At 44.8% G+C, this 22,494-nt stretch overlaps 2 protein-coding genes across 2 annotated transcripts; both read left to right on the top strand.

The window, feature by feature from the left end:
- The first annotated feature begins 1,029 nt into the window (after nucleotides 1–1,029).
- Nucleotides 1,030–5,414, top strand: LOC121059697 (keratin, type I cytoskeletal 16-like). Its single transcript, XM_040536818.1, has 8 exons — nucleotides 1,030–1,606; nucleotides 2,364–2,446; nucleotides 2,602–2,758; nucleotides 3,188–3,349; nucleotides 3,624–3,749; nucleotides 3,864–4,090; nucleotides 4,658–4,758; nucleotides 5,087–5,414. Exons 1-8 carry the CDS (start codon nucleotides 1,109–1,111, stop codon nucleotides 5,104–5,106), a joined length of 1,374 nt encoding a protein of 457 aa, XP_040392752.1. The 5' UTR covers nucleotides 1,030–1,108; the 3' UTR covers nucleotides 5,107–5,414.
- A 10,177-nt stretch (nucleotides 5,415–15,591) lies between these two features.
- On the top strand, nucleotides 15,592–20,971 carry LOC121059711 (keratin, type I cytoskeletal 19). The gene is made up of 8 exons (XM_040536845.1): nucleotides 15,592–16,160; nucleotides 17,770–17,852; nucleotides 18,172–18,328; nucleotides 18,572–18,733; nucleotides 18,887–19,012; nucleotides 19,124–19,344; nucleotides 20,148–20,176; nucleotides 20,702–20,971. Exons 1-8 carry the CDS (start codon nucleotides 15,699–15,701, stop codon nucleotides 20,731–20,733), a joined length of 1,272 nt encoding a protein of 423 aa, XP_040392779.1. The 5' UTR covers nucleotides 15,592–15,698; the 3' UTR covers nucleotides 20,734–20,971.
- The last annotated feature ends 1,523 nt before the right edge of the window (nucleotides 20,972–22,494 follow it).

Genomic DNA, 22,494 nt, shown 5'->3' with positions numbered 1-22,494 from the left:
AAAAATCCCTACCACAAACTGATCGGGGTCAATCTCACAACTGCTCCTCCTTCCCATCAAAAGCCCCTACATTGGAGGCACCTTCCAGACCCTTCTGCCTCTCAGGGACACAAACCTTTCTCTAGTTTCCAGCCCACATGCACTGAAAGGCAGATGACAACCCTTCCCACGTAGACAGCAGGATCGTCCGTATTTGAAACAGCGCTATTTCTTTCCGTCAGAGCAAGGTGACCCCATCCATGCCTTCATTCTGCTAAGTTAAAAGCTGCATCCTTTTACTTTCCTCTCCCAAGACAGTCAGTGATGCCTTAGAGATTCTACCCATTTATTTCTGTTCAGAATAGTTTTTGTTTGGCTGAAAATCTGCACAAAATATGAAAAATCACAACTTTAATTAACAACATTATTGCATGTCTATCGCTCTGCACAAGGCATTGGATTATTTTCTGGTGATGATACCAGAGTTTAATAAGAACAGAACTACTGCCTCTGCAGTAGTTCTTCTCCTCTACAGAGACTTACCACTAAATATTCTGAAAGAAAATACCCAGGATAAGTTTTCTCTGTAGGACAGGACCTGAACTCTTAGAGATTTTTTTTCCAGAAATGTCAGTCGCTGCAGTTCTGCAGGCAAAATTAAGGTACCCGAGTTCAGATTTCTCCATCTCTGAAAATAAAAAACAGTAACCAGGTGGTGCTTTCACCACCTCTTTTCAGGACAAAAAAGAAATGACTACAAAGATCAAAGAGGAATTATTAAAATAAGTTTCACTCACTAAGTAGCCAGCAACATACTATCTGAAACAAAATCTAACAGCCAGCCACCCACCCAAAATTACACTGCATGCTTTCTGTGAATCAGCACGCACACACAATAGCTATGGGGAGGGCTGTCCCAGGTCCCAAAAGAAATTCCCCTTAGCACATCACTTTTGGTGTGAGCACTCCGGCTGGCAAACTTCATGGGAAGCTGGGCTGCCGGAGAGGTGACACCCACCCAGCACCGTATAAATAGGCACCAGCGAGGGCAGAAGGCTGCACTCTGATTTTCTCTATCCAGCTGTGCAGGGGCTTTGCATTCGGGGCTGAACATCTGATAGATTCCACCATGAGCTGCAGCATCAAGAGAACATCGAGTACCTCCTACAGGAGCGGAGGAGCGGGAGGCATCTGTGGTGGCGGCGGCGCTGGCCGGAGCTCCTCCGTCTCCTGCAGGCGATATGCCTCCTCCGTGATAGGCGGGGGGAGCTCTGCGGGGGGAGCGTGCAGCATCGGCTACGGGGGGGGCATGAGCGCTGGCAGCCTCGCTGGGGGCTTCGCTGGGGGCCTGGGAGGAGGCTTCGGTGCCGGGATGGGAGGAGGCTTCGGTGGCGGGTTTGCAGGAAGCTTTGGGATGGGGGGAGACGCCCTGCTGAGCGGCAACGAGAAGGTCACCATGCAGAACCTCAACGACCGCCTGGCTTCCTACCTGGACAAGGTGCGGAGGCTGGAGGAAGAAAATGCTCAGCTCGAGCACCACATCCGCGAGTGGTACAGGAAGCAAGCTCCCACCGCCTCAAAGGACTACAGCTCCTACTACCAGACCATCGAGCAGCTCCAGAACCAGGTAGGACAGACCAACGCACGTGGCTCCGGCCCGCACTAACGCCCTGGCGTGAGGACTTGCTCCTGCCCTGGGCTCCTGGGGGCTGGCAGGGAGCTCGGGGGCAGCCTGATGCTGCCCACCAGACAAAAGCCTGCAGAGCTGAGCCTGCTGCCCAGCTCCCGGGCAAGCAAAGCCCTCGCTGACGCATAAGGACACAGCTGGGCTCGGGGGGCACAGCCCAAACCTGCTGGCGCACACAGCTCAAACCCCGCGCTGTCCTGGTGGCTCCAGGGGGGTTTCCAGTCTTTCTTTCCCCACCACTCCCATCCCATTCAGCTGGATGCAGTGCGAAGCCAAAGCACAAAGATCTTGCAAGGACTGCAAGATCTGAATTCTCTCTGGTTTTACACACTCCTACATAAACCACCTGGAAGGACCAAGGCCTTCCCTTACAGCTATCTTACATCAGTACCAAGAAATTATAGTAAACAGACTGAGAAGGAGCACTTTGCAGGAGAAGGGATGAACACATTCCCTAGGAGATGTGGAGAACTATTTGAGAAACAGAAGAAAAGAATAGGGATTTTGGAGGTCACTCTGTTGCAGCCTGAGTTACCTTGACAAGTAAATTTGTAGCTAACCCTCTCATATGATCCTTGCATCTTTGTGGGAAATGAGTCTGAAATCCACAACAAAGCCCTCTCAAAGCTTTGGGTCTCCTTTCTTCTTCTCCTGGATGTCCTGAACTCAGACTCCTCTCCAACTTCCTCTTTTGCAGATCATTTCTGCCACTGTGGACAACAACAAGATGCTCCTGGACATTGATAACAGCAAGATGACTGCTGATGACTTCCGAATGAAGTGAGTATCTCTCTGGGAACCCTGCATGTCTTCTCTGTTTTGAATTTTATGAGATTCAGGAATTCAGGAGATGATGCCCTGTCCCAAGTGGAAGGGACAAGCCAACAGGTTGTAATGAAATGCATGTGTAATGCTTCTCTCTTCTGTGGTAAAAGGTATGAGAATGAGCTGGTCATCCGTCAAACTGTGGAGGCTGATGTTAACGGCTTGAGAAATCTTCTGGATGAACTGACCCACACTCGGTCTTCACTGGAATCCGAGCTTGAGTCCCTGAAGGAGGAGCTGATTGCTATTAAGAGGAACCACGAAGAGGTACAAACTAGTTCTTTACACAATACTCATGATCAAACACTATGTATTTCAGACACAAATTTTCTTGGGTAGCACATGTTTGGACTGGCTATAATACACACCAGTGTGAACTGAATTGCAGCCACAATAAGTAAGTTTAATCTGAAAATAAAACCTTTATGGCTATGATATCCAAAATATTAATCAGCCATATTGGGTCACACACTGGAGATGAAAAGAAAAAAAAGTTGATAGGACTGTTTTGTTTAATAATACCTCTCAGCGTCAGTGCATTTTCAACCCAGTAACATCCATGCTATATTTCAGCTTAAATTTTATTTCAGTATTGCTCCATGTTTAAAATATCACCATGGGCATCTCAATACTGCTTCACCTGCTGTCCCCAGAAGAAATGACCGGTGCTGCTTGTTTCTCTCCAACTCCCTGCAGGAACTGAGACAGCTGCAGTCTCAGACTGGTGGCGACGTGAGCGTGGAGGTCAATGCTGCTCCTGGTGAAGACTTGACAAAGATACTAAACGACCTGAGATGCGAGTACGAGCAGATCATTGAGAAGAACCGCAGAGAGGTTGAGCAGTGGTATGAAGTCAAGGTAAGGAGCAATGCCAAAGTGAAGGCTGCCATCATCTTCCTCGCACAGCAAGGGGGGGACACAAAGGAAAAGGCTGCAGTGGGGAGGGCAGCAGGCCAGGTCTGAGGGACAAGGATGGGTGGAAAGCCAGGGGCTGTGGAGCAAAGACCAGGCTGTCCTCCATGAGGGGCCAAGCGAAGGGAGAGGCTCGCTGCCTACCTGACCCTCAGCCGGCCACCCTGCTCCACAAGGGGATTTTCTCACTCCCATTGTGCTTCGTGCTTTGCTCCTGCAGATCGAAGAAGTCAACCGGCAGGTCACTTCTAGCAGCCAGGACATCCAGACAAGCAGCCACCAGCTCACGGAACTGAGACGCGAAATGCAGAACCTGGAGATCGAACTGCAGGCGCAGCTCAGCACGGTACTGGGGCAGGGCTGCTCGGGCTCTCTCCTCCTCGCGACGGGAAGCTCCCTCGTCCAGCAGGGGAAGGGGACGTAGAGCTCTGGTGCTACCCTCCTGCCTCTCCTCTTCTAGAAAAACTCGCTGGAGAACTCCTTGGCAGAAACCGAATCTCGCTACGGCTGCCTGCTGCAACAAATCCAAGGGCAGATTAACTCCGTAGAGGAGGAGCTGGCCAGCATCCGCTGCGAGATGGAGAGCCAGAACCAGGAGTACAAGATGCTGCTGGGCATCAAGACCCGCCTGGAACAGGAGATCGCTCAGTACCGCGCACTGCTGCAGGAGGGACAGCAAGACCTTGTGTAGGTATCCTGGTTGTAAATAAGGCATAAATTCCATCACAGTCTTTTGTCTGGTGAAACTTGCAGAGGACAGAGCACAATGTTTTAAGCAGTCCCTGACTGTATTCTAAATCTAACATTTTTTCACAGTATCTGCATTGAAACGTGTGTATTGCAATCTTAATAATCAAACACAGAGGAAATGGGGCATATATACCCACTGATATATACCTATATACCCACTGATGTGCTTTCAGTTATCCAGTCCCTCCTGGCCTGTTTGCTCAGAGTGAATTCCATGGGAGAAATCACCATCCAAAGCCAAACTCACGTACTGCCTTCAGTCAGCATAGGAGCCAGTATTTTGGACTGAAAGAGTAGAAGAACTATGCTTCTACAGCCTTTTGTTATTTCTGCTTCTACAGCTTCTCACAGTATATAGCTGGAAGGGGGTAAAATAAAAAGATATAAAGAAATATTTGTAAGGTACAGGGAAAGTCCAGCTGTTACACGGATTGCACAGTACGTCTCTGTCTGCTTACGACTACATTTATCATTCCCTTCATCAAAACTCCTCTCGTTGCACAGAATGCCTCAAGGAGCTCCCCAAGGCGCTCTCCAAGGAGGAAGAACCTCCCACTCCTATTCTTCCACTTCCTACTCTCACGGACAATCTGTTGAGAAGTCAGGTAAGAAACAGCTTCCAAAGAGGATCTTAATTTATCCCGGCCCCACGGCTTTCATGTTTTGTACTTCACCTCTGCTTGCCTGTTAATATTAACCCTTGTGGTATGGCTTCCACTTTTGCACTTATAACAAGGATTAAATGATTCGCAATCAAATCTCTTAATTTCAGGGTGTCTTAGCTTCAGTTACAGAAACAGGCTAAGCTTCTTGCCCATGCTCTTGCTAAGTGGATGGACATTTAAATACTGGATAAATCTGAAATATCAGTGCTGCAGGAGATTCTTGATTTCCCCCTCAAACAGAGTAATCATTTCTTCTTTCTTCCCACAGGACAATCAAGAGTGTGTTAAGACACCACCAATGCTCTGGTCTTCTCTGATCTTCCTACTTCCACCTGAACAGTCCCGGGTACAAAGTGCTAATACACAGCACGTGCACCGTGTGCCTACCCAGTGCACAGACTGATCTACAAACATCATTCACGAAGTCAAAAGGAATCACTGCCGGGACTCTCCTAAAATTATCTACTTCTTCCTTTTGTATTGTTTTTCATAATGCAGTCACTGTAATCTTTGTACAGTAATCTGCAGTGCCATTGGCATCTACTTTCTGCTGGTAACAGTGCCTCTAATAAAACTTTACTTTTCTGCAATGCAAAGAAACCTGTGTGTCCAACGAGTTATTTGGCATATTAATGCTGCATAAATCCTCTAACGTAGGTGGGACAAATGAGATATACATTCACAGAAAAATTAAAGTTGGTTATATTATGTAATATGGCCCCAAAGAAAACTGCATATCCAATTTAATCAGACAATGTCTGGATAAACTATTAGACAAGAAGGAATTCCTGTCCAGATTCAGATTAAACTCAAGAGTGACACCTACGGGCAACAAAAAGGGTGGGTGAAACCTTTTTTCGCAGTGCACGTTGCAAAGGATGTGTGTGCAAGTGGTTGGTTGATTGCTTTTTCTGTAGCTTGACAGAAACTATCAGGATTAATTAAAACCACAATTTCAGGAAAAATTTAGTAAATCGAAAACATTTGTCTCTGGGTGACTGAACAAGACATCAATCACATTCAGGCACCTTTCTCTCCCAGCTTTTAGGGGAGGGCTCTAACTAGTCTTGTTCAATAAAAGCAATGATTAGATCAGGCAGGGACAAGTACGCAAAGAACTTCTCCTTGTGACACAAAGTTCAGCTGTTAGGATTATTCCCCCTGATATGTTGGAAGATCTGGGCTCTTGTCTTTTATCTGATGGTTCAAAACAAAGGACATGAGGTGGGTTCTTTTCTCTCGCATGAGCGTATCCCCAGCTCCATGGCTGTACAGTACTCTGTACTCATATTTTTTACTAAAACTGCTCCACTTCATGTAACACACTTGAATTATTTGAGCTAGACAGAAGAAAGACTGGTGAACTGACTCATTTAAGACTTACAAACCTATGTTTCAGTCTTTCATTTGCAGAGGGCTGAGAAAGCAGCTGAACAGGGTCTGCCACATAACAGGTGAGTGATTCAAGGGCCGCCCTGTAACAAATAGGGTGGGTCTCACAAGCCTTCATTGTTCCCTGAACACCACAGAAATCACCAGCATTTTTTATTCTGTCAAATAGCTTTGTACTTTGGTTTGCAAACAGACTCAGGCCAGTTAAATATCATCTTTTCAGGTAACACTGGATTACTCAAAAAGGCATCCAACTCTCCACTCATTACAATCCATGCAGAATCCATAGCACAGTGGAAAGAAAATAAAAAGGTGAGTCAGGGGAAACCTTTCCTTACAAAACAAAGGGGATTGGCAAAAATACCTCTCTCTTGAGTCACTACATGACTCTCAGGCTGCTGTACAAGCTAACAGATTCATGCTCTGTCTTACACTCATTCCACTTCTCGTACCAACTGGAGCTGACTACTTCAGAGCAAGGTCTAAAACTCAGCGTTACTCAGCTATAATGGACTTTGGGATGAAATACCTCATTTGACCACAGCTTTACTAGAAAGAATGTTTCTGAGCCTGAAAAGGAGACGATTGCTGTCTAGGCTGGCTGCCAGGAACGTTACAGAGTCTCCTACTCCCACTGGGGCATGCCCATCGTAACCATAGAGCCCATCGAGACATGATGGGGGCTGAAATCAGCGAAGCACAGCCTACGTTTGCAGATGCCATGCAAGGGAACGCTGATTTTTTGTACGGCAGCACAGTTTGGGTCCTTTGGATAACCACAGTCTGATGGTTTCACCTTTTCCAGAGCTGACATTGCAGCATCTCAGTTCCCACAGTGTCAGTTCCCACAGCATCCTCTAGTGGCAAATTCAGAAAACATGCAACAGGATTTTGCAACAGAAACACCTCCATACAGCCTCAAACTTAAATTCAAGGCTCAGACCTGGGAAGGTCTTAGGCCACTGAAGGAACAGCGTAAAACTTTGACAATAACCTTACTGGAAAACAAAATCCCTACAACAGCCTGCATTCAAACCTGACACTGTTTTCCAGTCCAGTTCGTTTCCTTCCCTTCCCACACTGACAAAGCTACCGACACACCTGCAGAGGAAACACATGGGGGGGGTGTTATAAAATACTGGTTCCTGCTCCTTTGTCTCATGGCAGCCCCGCTCCCTATTTAGGGATCTTACCTCCTGAGAAATCAAATTATTGAATCAAGACTATGAAGATGCTCCTTCAAATGGGTTTCATGGTTACTTTTTCAATTAAGAAACTGTGCTGCCCAAAAACAACGGAAGAAATTTTTTTTCAATTTTTTTTTAGGAAAACTGACATTTTTAAGGAAAAAAAAAAGTAATAAAATGGATACATTTTTCACGAGGTTAACATTGTGATACCAGATGGGTGTTTAACCAAAACAGACAGTAAAAAGGTTAGAAAATCATTCATTATGAAGGGCTGGGGAGAGGAACTATCTGCTTCGTGTAACTCTGTCTGAAAGCTTTGAGGTAATTCCATAGGAAATCAGCAAGTTCAGATTAAGTCAAGACCTCCTGGATTGCTCCTGCATGCATTTAATTAGCACGCAAGCTGTTCTGTCTCTGTGTTCAGCTCCTTTAGCAGCAGCGGTGGCTGCCAGCCACAGCCGGGGAGCCCGGTCCTACCAAGGGAGGAGAAGAACCTACGAAAAAGGAGGCTCCAGCAAGTGGTGGTGTGTTTAAAAGGCAGGCCGGTAGGGGGGACTGGAGAGGTACTGACACTTTGTACTGTTACTACTCACAAAGGTAGGGAACGATAGTCAGCATCATAATCTTTGGGTGTGTTCAGGTTTCTTAATTCTGGAAATTAATCATCTCCGCCTGCATAATATAGCATTTTCAGGAAGTCGGGGGAAGATGAGAGCGGAAAATAACTGATAGAGAAGAGCCCAGAGCAAGAAGCAGCACCTAGCGAACCGAATCCTCGGGGGTGCTTCATGCAGGATCAGGACGATCACCCAGTGCCGCCACTCCAGCTGCTATTCGCAAAGGCAGCAGTCAGGTACGGGCAGGCACAGCCGCCCGCTGCTTCCAAGTCTTGCAGCTTTGGCACGCTTGGCTGCAAGGAAATGGTATCACTGAGCCGCTGCTGGCAGCCTTTGGCCAGGGGAACTTCCTTCTCGGCCCCTACCCCGGCCTCAAGTAATTAACACAGAAAATCTGTCATTTACTCTGCCTCTGATAAAAAACAGATGGATGGAAATGAGCTGAAAAAGCCACTTCTGTGACACTTCTCACATTTGCCAGCCTATCATAATCATGAAAAATAGCAGGCAAGCTAAGCAAACGCAGAAGTTCTTGCAGGAAAATGCATTTTTCTGTGCTGCAGGTAACATATTGCTATCAAGTTTCACGTAACACATAACATTCAGGAGGAGAAATGCCAAGAAACTTCCCAAGTGCTTGAAGTGTTCTCACACTACAGCAGACCCGAAGGGCAAATGCTCCCGCGGCTGATGCAGTAAATGTCCCATTTCCAATTTCGGGTGTGCTGGAGCTGCCTTTCGCAACTTGTTTAGCACTGCCTAAAGAGCAGTTTATGCGCACTGCAATTACTGCTAACAACCCACTATTTAGGAACCCACGCTCAGATGTGCACTGCAAAGACTGGCTGCAGGGAACACCTTTCTGCTGGCATGCACTCCTGGGCTTAAACAGCCCTGGCAGCAGGAGTGCGACTGTGGATCAAAGGCACTTAGAGCCCTATTCATCCACCTTTCCTTACCGCATTTCTAATCTTAGTTCAGTTCTTCCCCGCAGCCTGACGCCAGCTGGACTGTCAAAAATGATGGTCGTACCAAAGGGTCACTGCGATTACATGCACATGAACATTTTAAATAAATGCGGAAAGCTCCTTTCTGTTGAAAATGCTATTAGTAACCATGTCACCTGAATCATACTGTTTTTATTACTTATTGAACCCATTAGGCAGGAGTGCAAAGGAACCAGCAAGTATCTCCTTCAGCTTCGTTTGGTGGTAGCGGGCTGCCCAAAACACCCAGACAGCCCACGCCGACCTCAGTGGTCAAACAAGGGAATTTAAAGCAGAACATGAGTGTCAGCCTGGTGGAAAACCCTGGTTTTCAGTTAGTTAACAACCAAGACTGCCCCGGAAGGTAAACTGATACACAGGAATTCTGTGAAATTTGCCCATAAACTACTTCTTTTTGAACACGGAGCCAGGCGTGGCAGCGACTCGCCATGCCCTCTGCCTCCTGATGAGGTGTGCGGGATGCTCGAACACCGCTGCCCCAGCAGCAGCTCCTCAGGCCCAGGGCTGCAGGATTGGCAGTTCTCTTGCCAAACCAAACAAAGATGGCGAGGCTCTGAAAATTCATCTCAAGCAAGAAGCAGCATGAAGCCACCTGTAAGATCAGGAAAGGCCAAATCCTGGCAATGTGTCCCTCAGCAGGGCACTAGGAGAGCTCCTTGTTTTCTCATTTGATCCAGAACGCGCATTTAATGCTCCCACTGCAAAATCTCTACCCTGGCTGGAAGCCGTGGCTTGTCACTGTGATCAGAATATATACTTATAAAACTAGCAACAGAAAGAATAATGTTTAAATATAAATGTAGACGTGATTCTGTGATTTAAATATATAAACAGATAAATGTAAATATACATAAGTATGTTCTCCAAACGTTTCATAGACATGAAGGGAATAAAACAGCTCATGACACTTTCTTCTATGACACCCACTTGCTTCTTTCTCTGTATTTCTACCAGAACTGGATTTTTTTAAGTAGGAATTTTCCATGTGGCCTGTGGGAAACAGCCCTCTGAAGAGCTCTAGGGCTCTTTTAACATGAATCATTGCAGAACTGCAGCTGACATGGCAAGCACTCAACATGTACTTGGTTCCTCTGAAGCCTGGGACAGGTTTAGTCTATTCGGTTTTGGCAGTGGGCTCTAAATAAATTGCCTATTGCTGCCTGCAGAAACCTGACTTTTGGAACACCTCCTCTCATCAGTTAGAAGCTGGACTCTTCATAATGGTTTCCAGCCCCATGGTAACTTGCTGAGATTTACCAAGCAGATAACAGGTTAAGGGAAGTGTAAAAATACATCCAGTGACTTGTCTTTCACTCATCAGGGCTGGGTGTCCTAGCTGACCCTATCTTTCCACACCATCTTTAATCACGCTATAAGAAAATCCATTTTATTTTCTTGCCTCGGGAAAACTTTACTCCCTGATGATGTGCATTATCATTATAGTTCTGGTTTGACAGAGAAGTCAATTCCAGATTTATAAAGTTATTTATGCTAACAGGGAAACTGACAATATTGAGGTGTTTCAAAGTATGTAGCATATCCAGTTTCAAGTATTTTCCAAGTTCCATTTTTAAGTATTTGAGTTTGTCATGATCTTTCATGCATTTTCCTCACAATAATCTATTTATAATATTATAAATATAATATAATATTATAAAAATGAGGAACATTGAGAGATGAAAAGATATGTTCCAATATCACAAAAGAAGCCTGTAGCTGAACAGGAGTCCAAATCTCTCAAGTTCAGCTCAAATAATTCTGTTTCTGCTATAGAGAACTAGACCCCGGGATAAAAGTGAGTTGTCCTGCTGCATGTTACGCTCATAATTCCTTTCAAAGGTGAAGCCTTAAACCACCTCATTTCTCATTTCTCTCAATACAGAAATTGGGGCACTGTGTGCATTTCTCTTCACCAAGTCACATTCCTTCTACTCTGCAAAAATAGCAATTTTGAGAAAGTTAACAGTATTGCTCTCTGCTCTTACCCACCCTCTTTTAAAACAGTTAACAGCTGTGTGTGCATGTGCTGGGACCTGCCTTTTCAGCACGTAAACATTCTTGTCTTTGAATCTCTTGGCACATACAGAGAATATTTGGCAAGGCAAGCTTTGTGAGGATTTGAAAAAAAAAAACACATAAAAATGATTAATTAGGGGATATGAAAGCAAGAAAGCTAAGAATTGTATCTTGGGCAGACAATCAACACAGTCATTTCAGTACCAGCCGCAGATCAGTTCTTGTTATCCTTGGTTCTTCCCACAAGGAAGTTTAAAGAAAAAATAGAAAAAAGTTTTGTGTTTGAATTAATGTTTCAAGATTCAAATGTTTCATGCCTATGATCTTTAACAGGAGAGAAGAACATACAAAGATACGATCTTAAAAGCATACACGACACAACTGTAGGGTGGGGCAGCCAAAGTTCTGATAATCAAGAGAAAAAATGAGGATTGAAAATGTGCATACAGAAAAGTCAAGAAGGTTAAAATGTTCACGGAGTTCATTAATGGTAATTGTGTTAGCAGTTCAAGAACTTCACTGGAAGCAAATTTAGCAGCATGTAAGAGAGAAATATATGCCAGTGTTACGCAAGAGCAATAAAAATGGTTTACAACAAAACTCATTAAAATGTCCTGACAAATATTTACCATTCTATAAGGCAGTAGTGGCGAGGGAAGCAGAGCAGATAAAGGCAAAGCAGAACCAGGTCTCAGCAAGGAGCTTGGGTGTGGACTGTTTCCACGGGTCTGCTGGATGGCTTGACTTTAATACGGGTGTCTCCCTCACCCTCAGACAAATTGCAGATAAAGGAAATTCCCTTTGTTGTCCATTCATTATTTTGCCTTAGGGCAAAGTTCAGTTTACTATAATTTAAGCTTATTGTAGTGAGAGAAAAAAAGACCTGTGCAGAATGATAAAAGCACCTTCTTTCCCGAGCTAAGGCTTTGCCACACTAAAGGCTTTTCCAAGCTTTTAAGTACCTGTTATCATCTTAAGAGAGTCCCAGCCAAACCAAACACATGCAGCCATGAAGGTAAGAGATGCAAAGTCAAAGCTAAAAAACTTTTCTGGAAACTCAGACCACAGCTCTACCAGAAATGCAGCATGAGGGACTGTTGTGCTACAGTCTAGAAGCTTGTCACACATTTGGAGGTATGAACAAGGTGAAATAGTCACTCCACTGGACAGTGTCTCCCAAGCTTTCCCTCTTCTGACACTATCAGATGTACCTTGAAATTGCCAGGAAGAATTGCAAGTCGTTCTTCAGGAATTTTTCCCTGTATGGTGAAGCAAACCTAACCTGCTTGCAGCACTTTATCAGTGCTCTTATAGTATCATTCATACACGATGATTGCTGCTTTTACTCAAAGGGTTTCTGAGAGAATGTGGAGTCCTCTCAGACCCCAGTTTTCATGAATTAGATCATAAAACATTGTGCAACACCACAAACATGCATTTTATTTCACTAAACCCCAAAATGCACTGCTTCAAGGACCTTAGAAGGGAGTCTGGGGAGTAACAAAGAAGTACCCGGAGGGAAGGACGTTCCTCTCTGCGTGCTGCAGGGCACAAGGCAGAACACACCGCTGTTTGCTTCCTTTAAGCTTCTCTCATTTCTGCTCAGAGAAGAAAAGCCCATGGACTTACGCTCTTTATGCTCTAACTATGGACTTCAGCATTTAACAATAAAGTAACTCTTCTACAGCTTTCTTTTTGCCTGCGTGCAGACACCACCTTTCTGATAGTATGCATTCACCTACACACAGGACCTGGAGCCTGCTGGGCAGGTTTTTCCTCCCCAGGGCCAAAGAGAACATTCAGATCCACAGAAGGGACGAGCAGTGCGTCTTGGCAGGCGGAACGGCCCTCCGTAGCTCTTAGTTACAGCTGCAGGTTTTACAGTGCAAGCTGGAGAGCTGTGTGAGCACGGCAGTCCCTACAGAAAGCAAAGAACTGGCTGGCATGCCCCGAGGCTGCACAACCCCAGGCAGGGAATACAGGGTGCGTGTGTTGGGTAGAGGAAGAGAGAGACTCTGCACATTTTCTCTTCCTGGTACAGCCTCACAATCGGATACAGGAGAGTCTAAGCTACCCCAAGGCGATGTGACTCCTTCTCACTTGGGGATATGGATTATGTCCATAGGACACGGCTCTGCAAACCAACAGTGTGGGAGTCCCCCAGGAGACCACGCTTTGCCAATAAAGTACATTTGACTAAAATGGCTAAATTCTAGTTAACTGGCAAATTAATCCTATCAATTACAACTGAAAAGTGATATATAAGTGTGAGCAAAAAGGACATAATCAGTCTACATAAACGACGAGTTATGAAGCACCAAAAGCTGTAAGGGAGGCCACCGAGGGGTTGGTTATGTTACGGCACAATGAACAGAGTACATGAGGGGCAACAGGAACCCAGTGCCTAACTGCAGGAAAAAGGAATAAATACTTCTCCATCCCATAGCTATCTCTTTCCAGTATTTAGAATGAATAAGGGCATCAAATACATTCATTAGCAATCCAGTGGATGTTAAACAATTTCTGCTATTCACAACATTTCTCGTTTAAAAAGCAACTTCCTTCTAGAAAATCTAAAAGGGTAGCTAAGCATTTTTAATAGCTTTCAGGACAATGATAGACTCAGCTCTTCATCTCTATATAAACATGTTCTAGTACATCACTAAGTAAGGAAAGAAGATACATACTGACTGATATTTAAATAATTATTAGCTCTATGAAACAAATTTGTGGTTCAAAGAATCTGGACGTGTATCTGTATCATAAGTACTCTGAGAATTTACTCTGATTTCACGGACAGACATAGTTTAGGAGTTTCCAAGCACTAGAAGTGGAGAAGGAATGAACTTGTAAGAAACTGAAAATTAATTGCCTAGGTACAGTACATCCATTGCTGGTTGGTTAGAAGTGTGCAGGGAAGGCTGCAACACACTGGCTGTGCACAGAACCTCCGGGAAGGATCAATGGGGCTGTTGATACAGGTTCCTTGGCCAGCTTCCAGTCTGTGTATTTATTCTTAAACACTCCCTGTATTTGCCCTGCAGTTTGACATTTCTCTTTGGACAAAGTGGGTAAAGCACTACTGTGTGGTGAGTGCATTTTTATGGGTATATAAAGAATAGACATGCCCTCGTGTCGAGTATGCGTTTCATTTGGCTTATCTTTAATTCCTTATCTTGGCATTAAACGGATTTCTCATGCAAACAACACAGCCTGCATCTTGCGCTCCAAATGTTCGGTTCAGTGGAAGCACTTGTAGATGGCGAATTTCTGCCCTGGCCTGGTTGTTGCAAGTGCTGGTAGGCCAGCTTGCTCCGTCCTTCTTTACAGCTGTATCTCCTGGGGAGTCCCAGGGCTGTGCAGGGAATGAGGGGTGGCAAGGGAAAGAAAGAGAATGAAAGAAAAGATGGAAGCACCTGCTCGTCTGTTAGGGATGCTCGTGGAGGAGCTTGCAGTAATGAAAGCAGCACTGCTTTTGAAAATTCATCTGGATAACAGAGGAAAATTCATCTGGATAACAGAGGACTTGAACATTTGAGAGAGAAAATCTTCATTAATCTCAGAGCCCAGAAGACTATGTGATTATGTTTTTTTTGTTTACTTCCCTCTCTCAGTAGCAACGCAAGGACCGACTGTATAACCAGGCCCTTGTTTCTGTTGTTGCTGACTCCCCAGGTACTACTCAGGGAAGTCCAATGCTCATCTGTGCTGCAAACACAGCTACAGTTCCTTGAAGAGGATTCCTGTCTCTGTACAAAACCGGACTCCTCCACGCAAGGCACATTCTCTGTCAGATCCTCTCTTGTACTGTTGTTCCAAAAGGAACCGAGAGCAAACAAACAAATTACAATTTTAGAACAGAGCAGCATAGTTCAGGTGGCAAGGACCTTCAAGGATCATCTAGTCCAGCTGCCTGAGCCCCTCAGGGCTGACCAAAAGTTAAAGCACTGTTGTGACGACATTGTCCCAACCCCTCAGGGACGCTGACAGGAGTGGGGCCTCAACTGCCTCCCCAGGCAGGCCCTTCCAGTTCAACCACCCTCACGGTGAAGAAATCTCTCCTTCTGAAAGAAGGATTTTTCCCAAGGGAAATGAGGAAAAAGAAAGGTAGGAACCTGTTTTGCTTAGATCCACACAATTGTTGGTCATTTGGGCTCCTTTCAAGCTCTGTTATCAGTCTACGAAGCATTTATTTAATCGCTTTGTATTATAACACTTTCCTGAGATCATATGAAGCGAGTCGTGGTGTGACTTCGCTGTGGATGCAGCACAGGCTGCAGCAGGGCTGTGCCCTTCCAGCCCTTTTGTTTCCATACAGGTTAACTTGGACGAGATTTATGAACGTTCCCCTCAGCAGGGCGACACCTCCTATGAATCCCACCTTGTTCTTCAAGAGGCAAGAGGCAAGGGGAGGGGATCGGCTCCTGTGTGTGAAGGTATTTCGGAACCACTCACTTCCCAGCAACTGACCAATGAGAGGAATTGCTGTGTTGGCAGAGGGTTTAAGGCCGATAAATTCCACGGGTCTCAGATAACACATTCTGGAGACAACTCCCATTGTTGGAGGCATAAAAGACGTGGGGTGGGGGAAAGGAGCACACATTCCTGCTTCAGGATCTCAAACTGCAGCTTGCCTTAGGCCCTTGGCATTTCTCTCTATGGCGAGTTACAGCTTCAGGCAAACCACCTCTTCCGTGGCAGGGGGACCCGGTGGCTGCTCCGTCCGTTTTGGTGGAGGCTCCTTCAGGGCTCCAAGCATCCACGGGGGATCTGGTGGCAGGGGTGTGTCAGTGTCTTCCGCTAGATTTGTCTCTTCTGGTCTAGGAAGCGGCCTGGGTGGTGGATATGGAAGTGGTTTTAGCAGCAGCTTTGGTGGCGGTTTTGGTGGTGGTTACGGGGGTGGTCTGGGTAGCGGTGATGGCCTCCTCTCAGGAAATGAAAAGACAACGATGCAAAACCTGAACGACCGCCTCGCATCTTACCTGGAGAAGGTTCGGGCACTGGAAGAAGCAAACTCTGATCTTGAAACTAAAATCCGAGACTGGTACCAAAAACAAGGACCAAGCCCAGCTCGAGACTACAGCCCTTATCACAAGACTATTGAGGACCTTCGAGACAAGGTAGGTGTTAACATTGACTAAAAAGCACCTTAGATTTGCACAAACACTTACGAAGGAAGCATAAAAAAAAAGAGAAGAACCTCACTAGGAAAATAGCCAGAAGGCACTGCAGGTTACAAAAAGGAGGAAGATGAAATGTATACGTAATGATTGGTTAGGGTGGATAAAGAAAATGCTTAGTAAGAAGTTACCTACCTTTTTTAATCTTAGCTAAGTGAATGTACAAAACAGACAGACTGAGATTTCTCGTTATTTCATTCTCTGATATTTACTTTAACAAAGCATATATATATATATCTGCTGGCCATATGCATATGTATGGCCAGTAAATGTATGTACAACCCTACAAATTCTGATATATATATAAAGCAAGCTAAACAATGACAGCAACCTGCATATCTCAGCCAGTCACAAACACACTGCTTTTACTGTAAAAATAAAAATCGGTTATGTACAATTTTGTGAATGTATAGGTAGTAGCTCACACTTACATCCCCCTAAATATATTTTTATTGCATCTCTCACCAAGTTAAGCTTGAAATAAGAATGCTGAAACATTTGGCTTATGGGAAATGGAAGCAGCAGACATAAAGTAATCAATCCCATACATAAATGCCGAAACTGCCCCAATAGCCCATGGGTAGCTGATAACAGGTTACTTGGCGATGATACACACCCCAGAAAACACAGGTGGCAGCTGACTAACCTATGCAAATAAATGAAAGAAAACTTGAGGTTTACTTTTCACAGTTCAGCTTGGAGTTCATGACTGCTCTCACACACTTTACTTTCTCCGTGCTTTAACCCATTCACATTCTTTACTGATTTCAGAAGCTGAGCTCCAGAAAAGGCAGAACTAGGAAATAATTTTCTCATTTTAGGATTCTTTTTCCACCTGTCTTTTATTCCCCTTGGTTAGAGGAAGTAAGATGTTGTTCCAGTTGTTTTTGTAGAAGACCTTTTGAGTTTTGAAAGTGGCAGGCAAAAAAAGACATGCCTTCCAGTTAAAAATTAACAGGGATTGCTTCTAAGTAAACAAAATTTCCTTTATGGCCTTTTATAATGCATTAGAAGAATCAATAAACACTGAACTGAGTATTGTAGGAAATGAAAATGTGCTCAAAGGCTGTCCAAAAGCAGTATGACCCTATATTGTTTATGATACACAAACACATCATTTATTTTGAAATCATCAGTCCTTTTAATTGTTAAGAAAATGCGTAAGGAGAACAAGTTCTGCCGAGAGGGCTCTGCAGACTTTGCTCCCTTTGCTTCTCTCCAGGAAATGTTTTCTTGCCTCAGTCACCTACTGACTGGCTCACAAAGGTGAGCCAACATAGTTTTGTCTCACTGTGGGACTTGCAGCATAAAGCCACTTCATTGCCAGACAAAAGTAAGGGAAGCTATCCATAACTGACAATAATGGCAAAAGTACTGTGATAAATCTGTGCTGCGTATTTGCTATAGATCTTTAATCCTTTCCTACTGAGACCAAATAAAATACACTTGTATTTGGTGTAGCTACAGGTGAGATACAATCTTAACTATTTTATCTTCTGTGTAAGGAAGGAAAATAACAGCCTCAGCAATGAACTCTCACTGTTTCTAGATCCTTGCTGCCACTATTGACAACTCGAAGATCGTCTTGCAGATTGACAATGCCAGACTGGCTGCTGATGACTTCAAGACCAAGTGAGTCATTTCTGAAAGGAAAAGGGTCTCTTGAGGAGGCAAAAATCTTTATTGAGACAAAAGACTGTGAAAAAACAAAGGAACGTGTATAAAATCTCTGTGTTAACATTAGTTTGATCCTGTCGTTGCAGTTCTACCTGCAGAAAACATCATCTATACCACAATAAAATTTATAACATGTAAAATACGTGGAGAGGAGTTTAACACTGGACAACATTTGTCACATCATAGTTCCTTTATCAGATACATTTATAACAAACAATGTGTTTCATAGTACCTTAATCAGCTAGCCTGAATAGCTTTGTTTCGCTTTTTCGAGGTTTGAAACAGAGCAAGCCCTTCGCATGAGCGTGGAGGCTGACATCAACGGCCTGCGCAGAGTCCTGGACGAGCTCACGCTGGCTAGGACAGACTTGGAGCTGCAGATTGAGAGCTTAAAGGAGGAGCTCGCCTACCTAAAGAAGAACCATGAGGAGGTAAAGGCAAAAACAACCACCAAGACACATGTTTGGAAGTGCTATTAGAAAAACACTGCGTGGAGTCCCTCAGGTTCTCCACTAGAGCAGAAAAGACCTCTGTGTAGACTGGGAAACAAAAGATGTCCCCTGCCAGTAGTGAAGTGCAGTCAGTCAGACCTTAGCCCTTGAAGAAAGGACAGAAGGTTCATGTCTTCAGTTATGATTGTACTCTCTTTTGTCTTCCTCTGCTATGCAACCTAGGAAATGAGTGCCCTGGGAGGACAAGTGGCTGGCCAAGTCAGCGTCGAACTGGACTCTGCTCCAGGCATTGACCTGTCCAAGATCCTGGCTGATATGAGGGACCAGTATGAACTCATGGCCGAGAAGAACAGGAAGGATGCTGAGGCCTGGTTCCACAGTAAGGTAGAAAAAGCTCTGTGTTATATAAATACTAATAAAAAAAAATCCACGAAAGAAACAAAATAATTATTAAAACTTACAGAAAACTGCTGTGAAAGCCTTATGACCTCCACCCAGAGGCCCCGCGGTTCTCACACAGTGCTTTCCCTGTTTCAGACTGAGGAGCTGAACCGCGAAGTAGCTGTCAACACCGAACAATTGCAGAGCAGCAAGTCCGAAGTCACTGACCTGCGACGCACCCTCCAGGGGCTGGAAATAGAACTTCAGTCCCAGCTCAGCATGGTACGTTCAAATTTGCACTGCGTAAACCCAAACACACTGACATATGCCCCTATTCCCCTTCCTGCAAGCAGTCCTGCGCTTGGCAGCAACCTTTTTGTGGTTTGCTCTCAGAAAGGCGCGCTGGAAAGCACCTTGGCAGACACTGAAGGGCGTTACAGTGCCCAGCTGGCGCACATCCAGGACCTGATTGGCAGCATCGAGGCCCAGCTGGCCGACCTCCGAGCTGATATGGAGCGCCAGAACAGCGAATACAAGATGCTCATGGATATCAAGACTCGTCTGGAGCAGGAGATCGCTACTTACCGACAGCTCCTGGAGGGCCAGGAGTCCCAGTAAGTAACTCTGCTCACTGCAGGAAACCTTTGCGCTTAGCCTCATGGAGTTTCACCATGCCATGGTGCTCGTGTGCCACACCATCACTGTAAGCACAACTTCAAACACTCCTGGGATTCTAATCTTTTTAACAAATGATTTTTTTCTGGGCCACAGTAAAGCTAGAAATGTTACATTTCCATACATTAAGTGGGTGCCTCTAAGAGCTTCTAAACCAAAAGGCAAACTGACAAGCAGTAGAAAAGATTAAATGGCACTAACAGTGAAAGCAGTAAGCAATTATTAGCTGCTTGACATTTAGGAAACTGCAATTAGCAATGGTTTATAGAATACCTGCATTAACAACAAATTCCCATAAACTGTTACCAGTGAAATAGCTCTCACCTCATGGGACTCAGTGCAGGAATAAATATTCTGAATAGAAGTGAGTGCAGACAAACTAGCTCTTTTCAGACAGCCACCTAAGTGGACATTCTCCGTTATCTCACATATGGCCTCAAGGAGGAAAATAGCTCATAGACTGGAACAAAAAAGTGAGGTAGGGGTTGAAAGGCTTTGATTTCCTCTACAACTTCTTTCAATAATTGTCTTTTCTCATTGCCATAATTTTTTAAAAAAACTACTTCCTACAGCAACTCCTTCTCTTGAGCTGAAAGGGAGAGCAAGGAGATTATCACCTTTTTTTTTTTTTCTGACTATATACAAAATGTGCCTTGTAGAGAATTTGCTTTCATACAGCCTTGTCTCGCACAGCATTTGATGCGTTACCTCTCCTTTCAACTATTATCTCTTTGTTCTACAGGATGTTTGGCTCCCTTTCTGGAACTGCCGGTAAGGATTCTTTCTCCTCCAGGAAATGTTTAGTAGTCAAAGAAGTTTTATTTTCTAATAGGAAGAAATACATATATTATGGTTGTGGTGTCCGTTTTAGAGACAGGGCTGTTGCACTGATGTGTGTCACAGGAAAAATCTAGGCAGTCATGAGTGATGACTGGATAGAATTTAGGTTTTAGTCATCCAAAGATGGTAGACATCAGAAAAAAAATCTCAGACTTTGCTACCATAAAGGCTAAGAAAAGCACAAAATGTGTAATCATTCCCCCAGATGAAGGGATACAAGAACTTTCCGCTTCCCAGCTCAGGGGAACTGTACCAACATGCAAGCATGACTTGCTTTTTAAAGGTCAGCTGTATTGTAAAAGTGATGTATGATTCAAATCAATGCTATGAAGAATAAAACTTCTGAGAGAAGGGAATGACAGATGAGACATAAACTAAGCTCAGTGAATATTGCAGAGAGTGGTCTTATGTGTTCTGGTTAAGTAATTGCTGTTCTTTCTCTCCACATTATTGCAGACAAAAGAGACAAGTTGGCAGATGGAAAATAGTACTGGAAGTCCTCCAAATGTCATTTTCGAGATGAGAAAAAAGGAATTAAAATGCAGAGGAATCACTCTGAACTGCTGGAAATTAATATGTTAAAGCATGGAAAATTCTTGACCACACAAAGTTTAAGTAGATTGGTGGTGATTAGTTTGCAAACTGGGTTAGCTTTTTAATTACTAACAGTTTTTTCATGTACTGAAGTGCTGTATCTACTCTAATAAAGATAATCTTCTTCTTGCAGTCTCACCTCCTATTTGGTTATTGTAATATCATTACTCGAGTTTGGTTTTAATCAGACAGAAAAACCCTGGCCAGCCTCCCTGCCTCGGTGTCTTGGTGTTGGTGGGTGCAGGAGCTCCATCTCTGCTTCCTTCTGGCTCCTCTTGCTGGCAGGAGCTCGGAGTATGGAGGCAGCGGGGTCCCTGGTCCCTCGGAGTGGGAAATACAGGAGTGATTTATGTCACTGACTGCGCCGGCTGTGCGCTCCGATGAGCAGTAACAGTGAGATGTTAAGTGATTCTGGAAGAAGCAAGAGCTGGGAGATGCTTTGTTGGGGTAAAATATAAAGCTGTTAGAACGGCTTGAAGATACCCCTGCAGAAACACAGGAGTGAGGAACAGATGTGAGATCTCCTCACTCAATTTCTAGTCTGATGCATTTATCTTCAAACACAAAAATAAAACCCTCAGTTCCTACACAGGTAACAAACCTTCAGGCCCATGTTTAACCGCCTTCATTCTCATGTTACTTTAAGGACATTGTCCTAGCTGAAATTCTTAACGTAATCACTTTTAGTTCAGGCCACCAGAAATCAGAAATATAATTCTCAACCATCACTCTGGAAGCTTACAGCCAAAGAGACATTTCAGGGTTTGTGCTGAAAAAAAACATCAGGGCTACAGCCTGAGTATCCCGTTCCCACTTCTCAGCTTTGTAAGAGTGTGCAGTGACCCGGGGAACTGCGGGTGAAACTGAAAGGGCAGAATCAGCAGACTGAAGGCGCCCCGCCAGAGCACCCCCCAGCAGGGATCATCTTGCAGGCTGTGCTTTAGGGAGGCATCGTCAGCCCCTTCGTCACTTCTCCCCTTGGACTTGGGAGGGAATAAATTATTTCGCTCTTGTTCATAACTAGTTTGCAGATTAATGGAGTGTTTGCATAGCAAGGAGCATCCCAAAGCCGTGGACCTCCTCTGTCAAGGCTGGGTAATCCTCTGCCATTGACGAAGTGCTGGAGCTTGGGTTTGGTTCAGCAGTGACTCAGGTGGCCTGTCAGCAGCAATTGTCGGGTACTGACACACAAATCCCAGCTGAGCCTCTGGAAAGCCAGCACGGTAACACTCTGCAGTGGCTTTGCTACGACAGGGAAAAACTGGGAGGAAAAAAACAGTGCTGAAAAGTACAAACCAGCAAAGACACACAGAGAGGAGGACAAGATGGGAATGGCTGCACCATGCTGCTCTGGTGGCACCAAGTGCAGGATCGAGAGGGAGCAGTGGCATGCAAAGCACCGGCATGCACGCGGTGCAAGTGGCTCTGAGACGCACACCCCTCCGTACCCCGTCTGCTTCTGCAAGCACGGGGTGAAGAGAGCTCTTGTGCATGAAATGCTTCACTACCGGTTGTTCCTGGGTGCTGACACTTCCTAATAAATGTCTTATACCAGTTTTATTCCCTTCAGCAGTTAGACCTGGAATCCCTTCCAGATGAACCAACAAACTTCAGGTCTGCTTTTGAATCTCAACAAATTCCCTTCCCTGGGATAA

Source organism: Cygnus olor, chromosome 25, assembly GCF_009769625.2.
Source record: "Cygnus olor isolate bCygOlo1 chromosome 25, bCygOlo1.pri.v2, whole genome shotgun sequence".
NCBI lineage: Eukaryota > Metazoa > Chordata > Aves > Anseriformes > Anatidae > Cygnus > Cygnus olor.
Note: the sequence above shows the minus strand (reverse complement) of the source record. Positions and strands in the feature narration are given on the sequence as shown.

Bases quoted from the DNA above. Each gene is read 5' to 3' on its own strand.
- LOC121059697 (XM_040536818.1), top strand. From the start codon at position 1,109: ATGAGCTGCAGCATCAAGAGAACATCGAGTACCTCCTACAGGAGCGGA. The intron at 2,759-3,187 runs GTACAAACTAGT...AACTCCCTGCAG, and splicing joins TTAAGAGGAACCACGAAGAG to GAACTGAGACAGCTGCAGTC. The intron at 3,750-3,863 runs GTACTGGGGCAG...CTCCTCTTCTAG, and splicing joins TGCAGGCGCAGCTCAGCACG to AAAAACTCGCTGGAGAACTC.
- LOC121059711 (XM_040536845.1), top strand. From the start codon at position 15,699: ATGGCGAGTTACAGCTTCAGGCAAACCACCTCTTCCGTGGCAGGGGGA. The intron at 19,013-19,123 runs GTACGTTCAAAT...GTTTGCTCTCAG, and splicing joins TTCAGTCCCAGCTCAGCATG to AAAGGCGCGCTGGAAAGCAC. The intron at 20,177-20,701 runs GTAAGGATTCTT...ACATTATTGCAG, and splicing joins CTCCCTTTCTGGAACTGCCG to ACAAAAGAGACAAGTTGGCA.